At 40.2% G+C, this 14,156-nt stretch overlaps 1 protein-coding gene across 1 annotated transcript in view; it reads right to left on the bottom strand.

The window, feature by feature from the left end:
- Positions 1–370: 370 nt before the first annotated feature.
- XYLB (xylulokinase) overlaps positions 371–14,156 on the bottom strand; it is a 222,373-nt gene continuing 208,587 nt past the window's right edge. The window contains exons 17-19 of the mRNA XM_027836833.1: positions 11,018–11,105; positions 8,489–8,583; positions 371–1,008 (exon numbers count right to left, since the gene is read on the bottom strand). Coding sequence (XP_027692634.1) covers positions 931–1,008; positions 8,489–8,583; positions 11,018–11,105 — 261 coding nt within the window. The 3' untranslated portion in view covers positions 371–930. The remainder of the gene's footprint in view (positions 1,009–8,488; positions 8,584–11,017; positions 11,106–14,156) is intronic.

Raw genomic sequence — 14,156 nt, 5'->3', positions numbered from 1 at the left:
AAGATGAGCACCTTAATCTCTCTTACTATGACTTTCCTGATGCTGTTTATTGGGCCCTGCATCCCATCATCTGCTGTTGGAACCTTCACTGGCTGCCTGTACCACTGGCTGCATCCCATCATCTGCTATTGGAGCCTTCACTGGCTGACCCTTGTTTGGGATAACTGCTGTGACCCAGATTTTGAGCAGGGCACGACATGGTAGCTAGAACAGAGTAAGGAAGACCTGGGTTCAAGTCCTGTCTCATACGTCCTAGTTGAATCTCAGTTTCTTCATCTATAAAATGGACATAATGATATTTTTCATACCCACTTTACTGTGAAGCTCAAATGAGATATGAAGTGTTGTATAAACTTAAAAGGACTGTATGTGTAGGTCAATATTATTTTTATTTTGGCTTTAATTCATTTTTGTAAGCCCTTAGTGAGTGCTCAGGCTTGAAAGTACATGGGATACAAGTGATATACATGTTCCTCCTAACTTTGTAAACCACTTTGGTGAAAGCTTAGGTGAAACCATGTTACAGTTCCTTGTGAACATTGTTTAGAAAATGTTGCACTTTATCAGGGAGTTTAGTTAAAATCTATTAACAATGTTTTTGTGAGACATTGGTCAAGGAAACCTTATGCTTAGAATCTGATCCCTTTCTTCAAGGTGATTACAGGCTAGTTGGAAGATAAGATTCATCAGTGAAACAGGCAATAGACGATGGCAATGCACAATCAGGTTTGCTGTAGGAGGGCTCAGCATAGACCAGAGTGATGAAAGGCAGCTTCCTGGAGAAGGAGACTGTTGAATTGAACCCCTATTCATTATGTTTGATTAACCAGAGGATGAAACAGGAGCAATCACAGGAAATTTCAAAACATGTTGATTCCTCTTTTCTACATTCATGGCAATTCTGGGGCAGTCTCTTAGAAACCTGACTTTTCAGTTGGGTGGTGCATGAGACTGCAGGACAATTTGCTGCTCCAACTCAGCATACCTCTTGAGGAGTGGCCCATAGACCTGAAACAAGAACAAATCAACTGAGAATTGGGTGAGTTGTCATGTTTGGTAGGGTGGAGAACTACCTGCAGTCTTGGCTTGCACAACTTCTTACGGCCCATTTAAATGATTTTAAAAGTTATATCCTGGCAAAAATGGATTTGAGAGGCATCATGGTGTAGTAGATACAGAAATGTCATCACAGAAGGAAAGACCTACCTTTGCCACATATTGGCTGTATGACCCTCTCTAAGTTGGACAACCACATTGATAGAGAGAGTTCTTCCCTTGGAATTCCCTGGACAGATGAAATTGCAGCTTCTTGTTGTTGTTGAAGATGGATTTATACCTACAAGTCCTTTAACACAAAGCAGTCTCTATCCCAGAGAAGTACTACCAAGAAGGAGGTGTAATGTGGTGTGATGGTGAGATGATTTGACTTGGAGTCAGAGGGCCTGCATTTAAATCTAGACCCTGCTACTTCATATATGACCTTGAAGTGAAAGTGAAGCGAAAAAAGAAAGTGAAAGTCACTCCCTTTCTTTGGGCTTCTTACCTCATTTGATCTTCACACAACCTGGTCACCATTTTTTTTTTTTTTTTTTGCAATTGGGGTTAAGTGATTTGCCGAAGGTCACACAGCTACTAAGTGTCAAGTGTTTGGTCTTGGGCCGGGTTTGAACCAAGTCTCCCTGACTTCAGGGCCGGTGCTCTATCCACTGCACCACCTAGCTGCCCCCTGGTCACCTTTTTCAAAAATGAGAGTTTTAATTACCAAGGTAGACATTGAACTGTGGTGATCTCAGACCCTAGATCTTGGTTGGTTTCTGACGGAAGGAACTGCCTATCCCTGGTGTAGCCTTGGATTAAGACACTGATAAGAGGCCCTAGATTGTCTTTATGAAATGTTGTAGCTGAAAAAAGTCATGATTGGTGGTGAGTCTTTTCATACTTAGCTGGGCTAATCCTAGGACTTCACTTGTATATAGTGTCTTGCCAGGAGATACTAAGTCTTTCATTAGTATCAATTGTGTTTCTGGAAGAACAATCAACTGCTTGAGAATACAGATAATGTTTTATACCATTCATTTTTTTCTTCTTAGAATTCTTTTGATAGTGGGTGATCAACGAGTGGACTCATAACTCCATTTAAAGCTCAGCCTAGGTGACACTTTCTCCATGAGGTCTTTCCCAGTCCTTCTCAGTCATTGGTGCTCCCTTAGAAATTACTTTTTTTTTAAAAAAAAATGCATTTTATGAATATTTTGTGTTTCTACATCATCTACATCCCCCACTGTATTTCTCCCCCATTTCTTTCTAGAGCACCATCTCCTACAATACAGTACTTTAAAAAGGAAGAAAAAAAAGCTCACCAAAACCAACCAACATATTGAAAAAGTCTGATATTATATCTAGTGCTCCACATTCTTGATTCAGAGGAAGTACATAGCTCTTCTTTGGGGCCAAGCTGAGTCATTATAATTATGCAACATTTAGTTTTGATTGTTTGTTTTTGTTTGTTTTTATTGTTCTTTTAATTTCCATTGTTGTAGTCATCACCTCTGTGTGTGTGTGTGTGTGTGTGTGTGTGTGTGTGTGTGTATTCCTGGTTTGGCTTCCTTCACTTCGCATCAGTTCACATAAGTCTTCCCAGCTTCTCTGTATTTACCATTTTCATCATTCATTACAGCACAGTATTATCCCATTAATGTATCACAAATTGTTTAGTTATTCCACAATGGATAAACATCTATTGTTTCCTTTGTTACTAAAAAAAAGTGTTGCTTTAAATGTTTTGGCATAGATGGGGTCTTTCTTTTGTTAATGACCTCTTCACCCCTTGAATTACTTTGTATGTGTGTATATTTGTTTATTTCTCTTTGTACATGTTGTATCCTCCCAGGAGAATGTAAGCTTTTTTGAGAACAAAGACTATTTTGTTTTTGTCATTGTATTGCCAGCACTTACTTCAGTAAATAATACATAGCAGGTACTTAAAAATGTTTGTTGAATTGAACTATGTGTCCAGCACATAAGAGGTATTTGGTTTCTCTACTTACAAGAGAAGTAGAACATTCAGTCATGGCCCTTGGGGAGTTGACAGGATCAAATGAGATAACAGATATGGAAAATTGTTAGGTACTGCGAAAATTTAGTATAGCACTTCAAAGACTTCAATTGATTTCCTCAGCATGAGTCCTCTTTCCACTTATGCAGACTGCAACTCTTCCTCCAAGACTAGTGGATAGCTTAATAAATTGTTATAGCCAAACATATGATGGACATATTTTTCCAAATTGTTACTACTACCAAAGAACTAGCTATGTTCCATCAGTGACCACCACCCTCAACCACGTTGAAGGCATATCAGTTTCTTGTGGTTTCCCCTTCAGTCTAAACTGGAACCAAGGACTTTCATGGACCAAATGGATAACTGGGGTCTATGTTTGTAGAGTTACGATCCTTTGTGCTCTGGGGATGGGTCTCAGGTTGGACAGGGTAACCATCACTTAGTAGTATTTGTAGTAAGAGTTTGGTGAGAATAAGGTAGAACTTATTAGCTAAAATGGAGTTCAGGAATCACAAAATCATGGTTCTAGAGCTGAAAGGAACTACAAAAGCCACCTAATCCAGCTCCCTCATTTGCTGGTGGATGAGGAAAGAGGTGCAGAGACATTGAGTGACTTGACCAAGGCCACAAAATTAGTAAGGGTCAGAGATAGAATTTGAATCTAAACCCACTATTTCCTTAAACAGTACCATGCTACATGGGACAGCAGAATGAGCACTGGGCTTGGGACGAGAATGTCCGGTCCAAATCATAACTCTACCAGTGAGACCTTGGGCAATCTCACCTTCTCTGAACTTCAGTGTTCTCATGTATAAAATTAGGACAATAATACTAATATTATTCATATGATAAAAATATTATTCCAACAGGGTAATAATATTAATGTTATTCATATAATTCATATAAATTTTAATGTACATTATTCATTTATAAAATTGAGAGTTTGGGCTAGATGACCTATGAGTTCCTCTCTCGCTGTCTACCTATGAACTCTGGGATCTCCACTTACCCAGTCATCTTTTGTCCCTTTGTCATATGAATGGTGGCACATTTGATGAATTATATTTTTTTCTACTTCTGAATGGTTAGGAATGGTGGCCACATGGCCTAAGTACCTTGGCACACAGGTATGGGCATCTGAGAGAGGGGCTAGCTGCTAATTATCACATTTCCTAATCCCAGGACTGTCATACACAAATTCTACCTGGGTATATGAATGAGGTAAGAATGACCATTATAACAATGCACAATAATAATAATGCAGAGCATCTTTACTCCTGCTGGGAGTATATGTGGCATTGTTTGGGATCAGATTTTTAGTCCTAAATGAAATGAAAATACTGTTTAGATACTAAAAATCCCAATTATGTTAAAGAAGTGCAAAAATGCATTTTCCCTGATGGCCTTGGCCAAACTGGCTGAAAAATCTTAAAAACAGAAAACCCCAATTATCCCCTTGGGACATTAGCCAGTTATTAGACAATCTATTGCAACTTATTAAGGGGATAAAACGATATTAATAGGTGTGTGGATAGAATATTGTCCTTGAATTTCTAATGGCCTATTTCACTGACTTCAGCTTAAATGCCTTCTCCTAAGTGAATTCCTGAAGCAATTATTATGATTCCTTTTCTATAAATAATGTCTAAAGGAGGAAAGAACATGCAATGTTACATACACCTCCGAAATATAAATTCCCTCTATCATCCTAAAATCTAATAGGTTTGACCCAGGGATAGTCATCAAAGTCGTTATCACAGTGTGAAACTTGCTCATGTCTGAAAGGTCTTTGCACTTGTGTTTGGCCTCATTCTACCAGCAGGCCTTGCTGGGTCAAAGCTGTAAGCTGGACTCAAGTTTCAGTAACTGTCTTATGAGACTAGCACTTCCCTATTGGGAGATGGCAAATTCCACAAAACCAGGACAAATTCTGGTCTTCTTCTGTCTCCATGGTTATTTGCTCTGGGAAGGAACACACTAAACCCATGTTAAATGGGTTTTTTAAATGAATTATGCCGCTAATTGGTAAACAGATCTATAAGTGGCCTGTGGGCTCTGTCCTCTGAGGAAAGGACTTTGAGAGATAACAGGATACATAGAAGAGATTCTTAACCTTTTAGTATGTCTTGGGCCTCTTTGGCAGTCTAATAAAGTCTATGGACCTCTTCTCAGAATGGAGGCAGCTAGTGGCATAGTGGATAGAGTGCTGGGCCTAGACCCAAGTTCAAATCCAGCATCAGACACCTGTTAGCTGTGTAACCCTGGGCAAGTCACTTACAGTTTCCTCAACTTGTAAAATGGTGAAAATAATAGTAGCACCTACCTTGCAGAATTGTTATGAGGATCAAAGATGATATTTGTTTAAAAAAAATTTTAGCACAGTATGTGACATAGAGTAGGTCCTATATAAATGCTTACTCCCTTCCAGTAAGGTTTTTAAATGACTGAAATAAAATGCATAGGGTCACAGAGAAACTAATTGTATTGAACCATGGTTATCAATATAATTTAAAACACAAATGCACAGACCCCAGTTTAAGAACTACTAAAGTTGTTTATGGGCCAACCTTCACTAACGCTTCATAGACTTGGGTTCATCTTCATGGGTGCTATTTCCAGTAAATATATCCCACCCCCATGACTTAAGTCTTCACCCTAGTGTGAAGCAGAAGGCCTTTAAAGTCAACTCAGGCCTGAATTCTTAATTATTATTGCATTAATAGAAGCCCAGGCAAGTTACAACACAGAATCAGCAAATGCATTCAGTTGAAACAGAAAAGAAAATGAGAAGTAAAAAAGAGAAAGAACAAAACATTAGCAACCCTCTTAGCAACCACTCCTCCACAGTTTGCTTCACTTATACCCCTCAGCTCAGTCTGAGAAGGAAGCTTCTTCTCCACTCCAGGCACCCCCTGCAAACTGGGGGAAATCACCATCTTGGCCATCTTCCATACCTGCTGTGGGTAGCTTTGCTTCTGTGGTCCTCTGTAACCTTGACACCTGGCAGGCAAAGCCTAGCACCTTCTGCATCTTGGCTAGCTTATCCTCATGAAACTCTGCCGATGGCCTGCTCATCAAGTTGATACTTGGCCTCATTTTTGGAAAGCTCTATGACCCAGGATCTTTTGCCATCGCCATTCCCCAGTGGCTCCATTTCCATGTTTTCCCCCATTCCCCTGCCATGCCAACATTCCCTCATTGATCACCCACCCTCTCTCCATAGAGATTTGAAGCCGTAGCCCTCTGATATCAGGTATGACTTTTTGGGATCTGTGATCATGTAAGCAAGCAGTGTGAGATACAGAACCTCAAAGTAAGAACCACAAACAATGTAGTTTCTAATAGGATGATCTTGAGCTTGTACCTTCCATTGGAAAATATAACTTTATCCTTCTCTGAACCTTTTAACATTATGACCTTGGGCCAAGCACTTCTCATCTCTGGTCCTCAGTTTCCTCTTCTATAAAAAGGGGAAAATAATCATGAGGAACAACATGGTACAGTTGATGAGGTCCTGGAGTTCACGTCAAGAAGATTTTGGTGGAGCAGCTGGGTGGTGCAGTGGATAGAGCACTGGCCCTGAAGTCAGGCAGACCTAAGTTCAAATCCGGCCTCAGACCAAACACTTGACACTTACTAGCTGTGTGACCTTGGGTAAGTCACTTAACCCCAATTGCCTAAAAACAAACAAGAAGATTTTGGTTCTATTCTCGCCTTTGACACTTAAGAGCTGTGTGACCTTGAGGAAGTCACTATCTGGGCCTCAGTTTCCCCTTATCAAATACAAGGGACTTGTATTTGATGAGTTTCAAGGTCCTTTTCAGACTCAAGTCAATGACTCCGTGATTCCTGCCCTGCCCAAACCATAGGGTTGTTCTGAGGATGAAATGAGATAATGGATGTGAGCACCTTGTGAACTGTAAAATGCTATACAAATGTGAGAGATGGTTATTATGATCTTTTGTAACTGGATTTTACTCCATATCATGGTCAGATGTGATTATCTCAGGATAATCCTATTTCCTCTTATGCCTCTTTGCTTAATTAGCCAAGAAGCCAAGCATTTCAGTTTATAATAAATTATTAACATAGGGCTGAATCTGAAAATCTGAATGCAGCAGCTGTAGCATCTCATTGTCTGCTCACATGGTCTTCTGAGGTCTCCAAGTTGTTTTCTTTCATGCTGGCTGGTTTGGATTAGCTTGGGGAGAGAAGCCGTTCTAGGAGAGAAGACTAATCAATGCTTCACTGAGGCTATTGAGGCCATTGGACAAGGTGCCGGGCTATGAGTAAAATTGCGTTCCAATCCTTTTTGCTTTTGAATCCCCAACATCTAACACAGGGCCATGCACATAGTAGGGACTCAGTAAAGATTTGATCAGTAGAATTCAATAGAATCACCCACTCCTAAGACTGTAGACCAATCCCTTCTCTTTACTTTGCTTTAGTTTCTTCATCTGTAAAATATATAGTAGAAATGCACAGGTTCTAAAGTCAGAAAACCTGGGTTCAAATTCTATCTCTGCCACTTACTCCCTATGTGACCCATGGCAAGTCACTTATCCTTTCTTGGACTCAGTTTCCTCATCTGTAAAAAAAAAAAAGGAAGGGTATCTAGATGATCTGTAAGGTCCCTTCTGCTCTAGATCTACGCTCTTGAACTTTGCATAGCATTTAACATTTAACAAAGTACTTTTACCTATGTTATCTCTTTTGATCCCCTAAGTAACTTAGCAAGACAAACAGGGCAGGTATTCCTTCCATTTTACTGATGAGGAAACTGAGTCTCATAAGGATGAAGTGATGACTTGCCCAAGATCATATACCGAGTAAATCCAGGGTTAAAAGTCATGGTTCTGACTCCCATTCCAGTGCTGATTCTACTTGCCTTCTGCTGCCTCATGTGAACGTGTGATATGAATGCATTTCACGAGGACACAATAAGCACGAATCTATGACGATCTTAGAAATCCTTTGAGAAAAAATGCTGTGTGTATAAATAAGTACCAGGCATGTTGACAGATGGCTCATTTAAAGGAAGCTCCCAGTAGAGAGTGGCTGTTTTCAACAGGTCAGCCTCTTCTAAAGATTCAAGGAAGGAAGGAGAATAAGCCTAAGGAGCTCTGGGCCATCTCACCACACAGAGTGAGTGTAGGAGTAAATCCTTGAAGTGTCCAGTGAGGGCAAGAGGGCAAGCTCCTGGAGAGTTCCTCGTCTTCTCGTCCATCGGAGACAGAGGAGGCACATTTCACAATTATTTCTTAGGCAATATGACCTCTGAGCCTTCTTGGAATGGGGCTCATTATTTCAGAAACGCAAGCCCAGCTCTTACTGGGTTTGACACACAATATGCTTAACTAGCTCTAGTTACAAAGTAATCTGGAAATGGCTCCACTCTCCCTCCTCCCCATCCCCACTAGATGTGCTCACCTGAGCTGCTCCAGCAATTGGTGTGGTGGCTAATCTGGGCTCCGGGGCTAATTTCACAATGTCAGCAAAGGAAACATTTCCCTCTGCTGCAAGGCCTGGAAGGACAAAACATATTTTGGACCAAAGGGCTAAAATAATGAGAATTGGTTCCAGAAAAAGAATGAGGAGGGCTGGTCACTGAGAAAAGATGAGAACTTGTCCCTGAGGAGGCATGAGAAATTATCCTTGAAGGAAGATGAAGGAAAATGAGGAGGAATGAAGGATAATCCCCAGGAGAGATGATCGATGAATGGTCGCTGAGGAGAGAGGAGGAATGGCCCTTGGAATTAAACTACATTCCCTATACCTGGAATGCCTTGTCTCTATCCCCTCACTCATATAGACTCACTAAAATGCCACTTATCTTCCAACCATAGCTTAAATGCCGTATTCACCATGAGCTCCTGATCTCCTCACACATTAGTGGTCTCATTCTCATCTATGCTTCTTATTCACTTACCATATTCTGTTTCCTTGTAGTTACTTATGTATATGTATCATCTCCTGTACTAGATTGTAAGCCCACAAGTGCCAAGAGTATGTGTCTGTATCAGTTATGTTCTTAAACACATTAATTGCTTAATAAATAGTTCTTGAATTGAAGGACGGACCCTCATGGGATTCATCCTTCCCAATTTTAAGATTTTGTGATTCCATTACTTTATTGGAAGATATAGATGGTCTATTGTTCCTCTGTTGTGATAGAGCAGCCCACAAAAGGACTAGAAAATGGTAGCACCCCCATTCTAATGGGACGTATGAAGTAGGGAACAGAATTAAGCTTAACCCTGAATTTGTACTGAAAACATGTAAGTACAAAGACGTCGGCTCAGTTATGTCAGAGGTGATGGCTATGTCTACATAATCCTCAGGAAAAGGTCAGAGAAGGAAGGGGAAGTACCTGGCCTCAAAGAGTCACCACATCCATATCTATACCACACGAGAGAGAAAGAGACCGGAGGAGGTGGGAGAAGCTGACTTTTCAGGGACAATGGCTTCACTATGGGAAGACACTGAATTCAGTAGAATATGAGGGTGCCTGAATGGAATTCAACTGTCAGATTTAATGAGAGGGCTCTAGCCCTTAAACTGTTCCATGCTTGGCCGCAGGAAAACAGCCATAACTTCCTTTCCTTCCTGTGCTTTTTTTTTTCTTCACAGAAGCTGATGAAGGAAGAAAAGGGGATGGTAGAAAAACAAGGTGATGGAGAGATGGGGTTATATCAGGACAAGATCCTAAAAAAAGAATCAGGAATTCTTTTTAGCAAAGGGATGGGGAGGTCTAATGACTTCACCCTTCCCATTCTTGCATTATGCTACTGTTCTTGTCAGAGCCCCACCGTTGGATTCCTTTCTTTGGCCCCTAGGGTATAGCAGTATAAGTACAGGCCCTTAAAGTTAAGAATCATCTAATGAAGACACAGAGAGGCCTTTCTCACTCTTACCATACAGGAGCATCTCAGCTCCCCAAGGGACATGGGCATTTATTAAGGAGTCCCCAGGTAGGCTAAAGGATGTGACTTGACTGCCTGATATGAACACATTAAGCCTTAGGGAGGATAGAGAACAGCAGTAGAGAAGGAATGAGAATTCTTGGCCATATAAGGACTAAGCTCAGTATAAATGAATAAGGTTCTTTTGGTAACCTGAGCATTCCGTCTAGAAGGTGGGTTCTACTGAGTAGGTTAAGGGCTCTGAGGATAAAAGTCCTCATCCTCACCAAAGACTTTGCCACTGTCTTCAAGTTCACCTATCTGTTCTGGATGTCCCATTGGACTGGCAGCCTAGTGATTGAGAGTTCTTTTCTCATCAAAGCCTACTTTTCTCACTCTCTCCAGCACTTTTCCTTCCCACTCTTGGGATAGGGGTGAGACAGTGTGCACTGCTTGTCAATACTTACCTACTTTTCTAGTTCAAAGGGAGGCAAAGCAGTGAATTTTCAAGAACAGAAGAGCTCTTACTCAATGAGAAGAAGAACAATGAAACCAACATTCCCAAAGAAGTAGACTGTTATGTTATCAGAAATACAGTATGTGGCAGTCTTCATTCATTCATTCAACAAACATTTGCTAACTTCCTACTGTCTTAGTACAATGCTTGGCACAAAGCAGGTGCTTAATAAATGTTGTTTGATTGACCTACTGGTCAATCAACATCAAAGGGCTAGACACTTTGGAGGATGTGAAGATGAATAAGGCATAATCCCAGCTTTCAAAGAACTTGCAACCTAGCAGAGAAGATGATACATGTACACAAATAGCTATGAAACAAGGAGATTGACAAAGTTTTACAGGGTCTCAGAGGAGGAAGGGATAACTTCCACCTAGGGTAATCAGAGAAAGTTTCATGGAGAAGGTGGCACATGAACTAGGCCTTGAAGGGTGGGGAAAGGGATGTCATTTTTAAAAGAACGAATAGCATAAGCAAAGGCACTAAATAGGAAGAGGACCATGGATGTCATTTGGGGCACATATTTACCAATAATCTTACCGTGAATCGCTCTATAAGCACATCCCAAACAAGCCGAATTGGCAGTTTCAATAGTGTATACGGGGGCATTGAACACATCAGACAAAACCTGTGGGAGAACATGAAGTTTCCGTTATCTCACAATGAGTCATTTCCATTACTGAGAATGGGCATTGCCAGTTTTCATTCTGTTAGCTCCCTCTCCCTAGGCTCCCACCTTCTGGTTTCAAACACATTCAAATCTCTATCTCAAAAAAATTTTCACTGGATCCCATTGCTTCTTGGAGCCATTGTCTGGTCTCTATTCTTATTTTTTTTTTCACTTTTCAACTTCTCATCAGTGTGGTTTACCCTGGCTGCCTCTACTTTTGATTCTAATTTAATTCAATTCAATGCATATTTATTAAATACTTACTACATTCAGGGCAGTGTGCTAAAAACTGGGATAACAAACATGAAGAATTACATCATCAGGGCCCTCTAGGAGCTTACATTAAATATAATGTGGGTGTGGTGGCAGTGGTATGTGGACACATAAGCACAATATGAGGCTGAATGTTATATGGGCAAAGGAGAGATCCAAAACATTTTTTTTGAACACTTAAGGAAAGACTTATTATTTTTAGGGGGAATAAGGAAGGCTTGGAATAAGAGGCAGCATCTAAGCTAGGTATTAATGAAAAAAGAGGATTTATACAGATATAGATGAAAATAGAGTACATGTGGGTGTATAGTGGATTTGAAGGTATCTTCAAATATCTGAAGGATTATCATGCAAAAAAAGAGGACTTGTATCTTCAGAGGCCAGAATTTTCCAAAACCGGAAAAGATTGACGTAATGGCTCTCTACCACTGAAGGTGTTTAAAAAAGGACAGATAAGTTATTTGTCAGGGACACTATTGTGGGGATTCCTGCACTGGAGTAGAGGTTTCACTTCAGTTCAAACAACATTTTAAATTTATTAAGGGAAAGGCAATGGGGTAAGTGCTTTGGAATCAAAAAGCAAATGAGAAAATCTCTGTCCTAGAGATAGAGTAGATAAGATATGAACCTAAATATAAGGTAAATTGGAATATTTGAAGTGCAAAGGAGAAGTCCAAACAGAGTATCTGGAGGATTCTGAGGGACAGACAACTTTCAGCTGGGATGAGCAGGACTGACTTCTTAGGTGAGGCAACACAATTTTGGTCTTAAAGGAAAGAAAGGATTTCAATGGGTATAGACAGGGGAAAAGTTCAATCCAGGAGTGGGGGACAATAAACTAAAAGGCATGAAAATGAAAGAGAAGGGTAAAAGTAGTCCTGTTTGGCTGAAATGTAGCATCCGTGAAAGTGAGTAGTAGTAGGAAGGTAAGTTGGAGTCACATTGTGGGAGACCTAGAATTTCAGAATTTCCTATGTAGACTATGCGGGTCGTTGAAGGCTCTTGAGAAAGTGAATGAGTAGATCAGAGCTGTGTGTTAGGATGATTATTTCAGTAGCAGTGAGAAGGATGGATTGGGAAAGGGAAAGGAAGGGTTCAGATAGGGAATGATTATAACAGTTGAAGCATGAGAAGATGAAGGCCTGAACTAGAGGGTAGATATAAAAGATCTTGCAGAGGTAGACATGTCAGGACTCAGTAACAGTGAAGACGAGAGAAGAGAGACCAGGATAATTCAGCTGTCGAGCTTTGAGTGATTGGGAAGATGACTGCATTATCAATAGAAATAGAGGAAGTTAGAGGAACGGTGATAGCTCTCTTAAAAACAAAGTGAGTACCACAGGTAGGGATAGTAGGTCCTGCTGTCAGCTCTAAGGAGGGGCGGAAGCAAGAGCTGTATTATTGTGCTGCTGTAGAGCTGTGGTGTTCAAAACTGTGATGGTAAAAGAAAGAAGAGCTAGCCTGATAAAAAAAAATATGACATCTATGCCAATGGATGATTTGGATGGCTCCAAGAGCAAAGAGTAGGACTCAGCTGAGCATCTGGGGCATACAAAAGGAGCTGAGGTGTTATCTGGGTTTCCCAAGGAAAAAAATTCCCTCATATGGGTATGTTTCACTTTGATTAATAAGAATAGCTAACACGTACATAGCATCTACTATGCAGGCACTGTGCTAAGTAAGTACTTTACAAGTATTCCCTCAATTAATCCTTACAACAGCTTTGGGAGGTAGGTGCTATTGTTATCCCCATTTTGGATGAGGAAACTGAGGCAAATAGAGGTTAAATGACTTGCCCAGTGTTACATAGAAGGTACTGGGGCCAGATTTGAACTTAGGTCTTCCTGATTCTAGGCCGGGTGATCTATCCATTGCACCACCGAGCTAGTAATATGGGGTGTGTGTGTGTGTGTGTGTGTGTGTGTGTGTGTGTGTGTGTGTAAGTGTTCCCTTGCCTGGCTGTATGGTATCTTAAGACAGTATGTGGTGCTGTCTTTGTATATGAAGCAATCAGTATTCAGCAATTTACTTTAAAAAAAAACTAAGCAATAATAATAACAACAGCTTTCAAAAAGAGCTTTGAAGGTTGCAAAGCATTTTACACGTGGTAAATCATTTTATCCTCTCAAACTTGGGAGCTAAGTTCTATTATCTCCATTTTTCAGGGAAGAAAACTGAGGCAGACAAAGGTTAAATGATTTGCCCAGGATCACACAGCTAATAAGAGTCCAAGACCAGATTTGAACTCTGGTCTTTCAACATTCTATGTATTGCGCTACATAGCTACATAGTTAAGTTTCTACTCATTGCAAGGCAGACTGTTGGTAAAGGTTGAGTTTATGACAAGAAGGTATTTTTTTTTGGTAATTTTTTTTGTTAGTTTTTTTTCTTTTTTTAAAACTTCTTATTAATTTATTTTGATTTATCAACAATCACTTCCAAATGCTTTTGAGTTTAAAATTTTTCTCCCCCTCCCTCCCCACCTCTCTTCCCAAGATGGTGCACAATCTGATATAGGCTATACATATACATTCCTATTAAACATATTTTCACATTAGTGATGTAAGTGAAAATTAGAACCAATAGGAGGAACCACCAGAAAGAGGAAACAAAACTCAACAGAAGAGAAAAAAAAATAGCAATTCAAATTCTATAGTTGTTTCTTTGGATGTGGATAGCATTTTTCATCATGAGGCCTTTGGAGATGTCTTAGATTCTTATATTACTGGGAAGGGT

Source organism: Vombatus ursinus, unplaced genomic scaffold (genome assembly GCF_900497805.2).
Source record: "Vombatus ursinus unplaced genomic scaffold, bare-nosed wombat genome assembly UNPS02014820.1, whole genome shotgun sequence".
In the NCBI taxonomy this organism is placed as follows: Eukaryota; Metazoa; Chordata; class Mammalia; order Diprotodontia; family Vombatidae; genus Vombatus; species Vombatus ursinus.
Note: the sequence above shows the minus strand (reverse complement) of the source record. Positions and strands in the feature narration are given on the sequence as shown.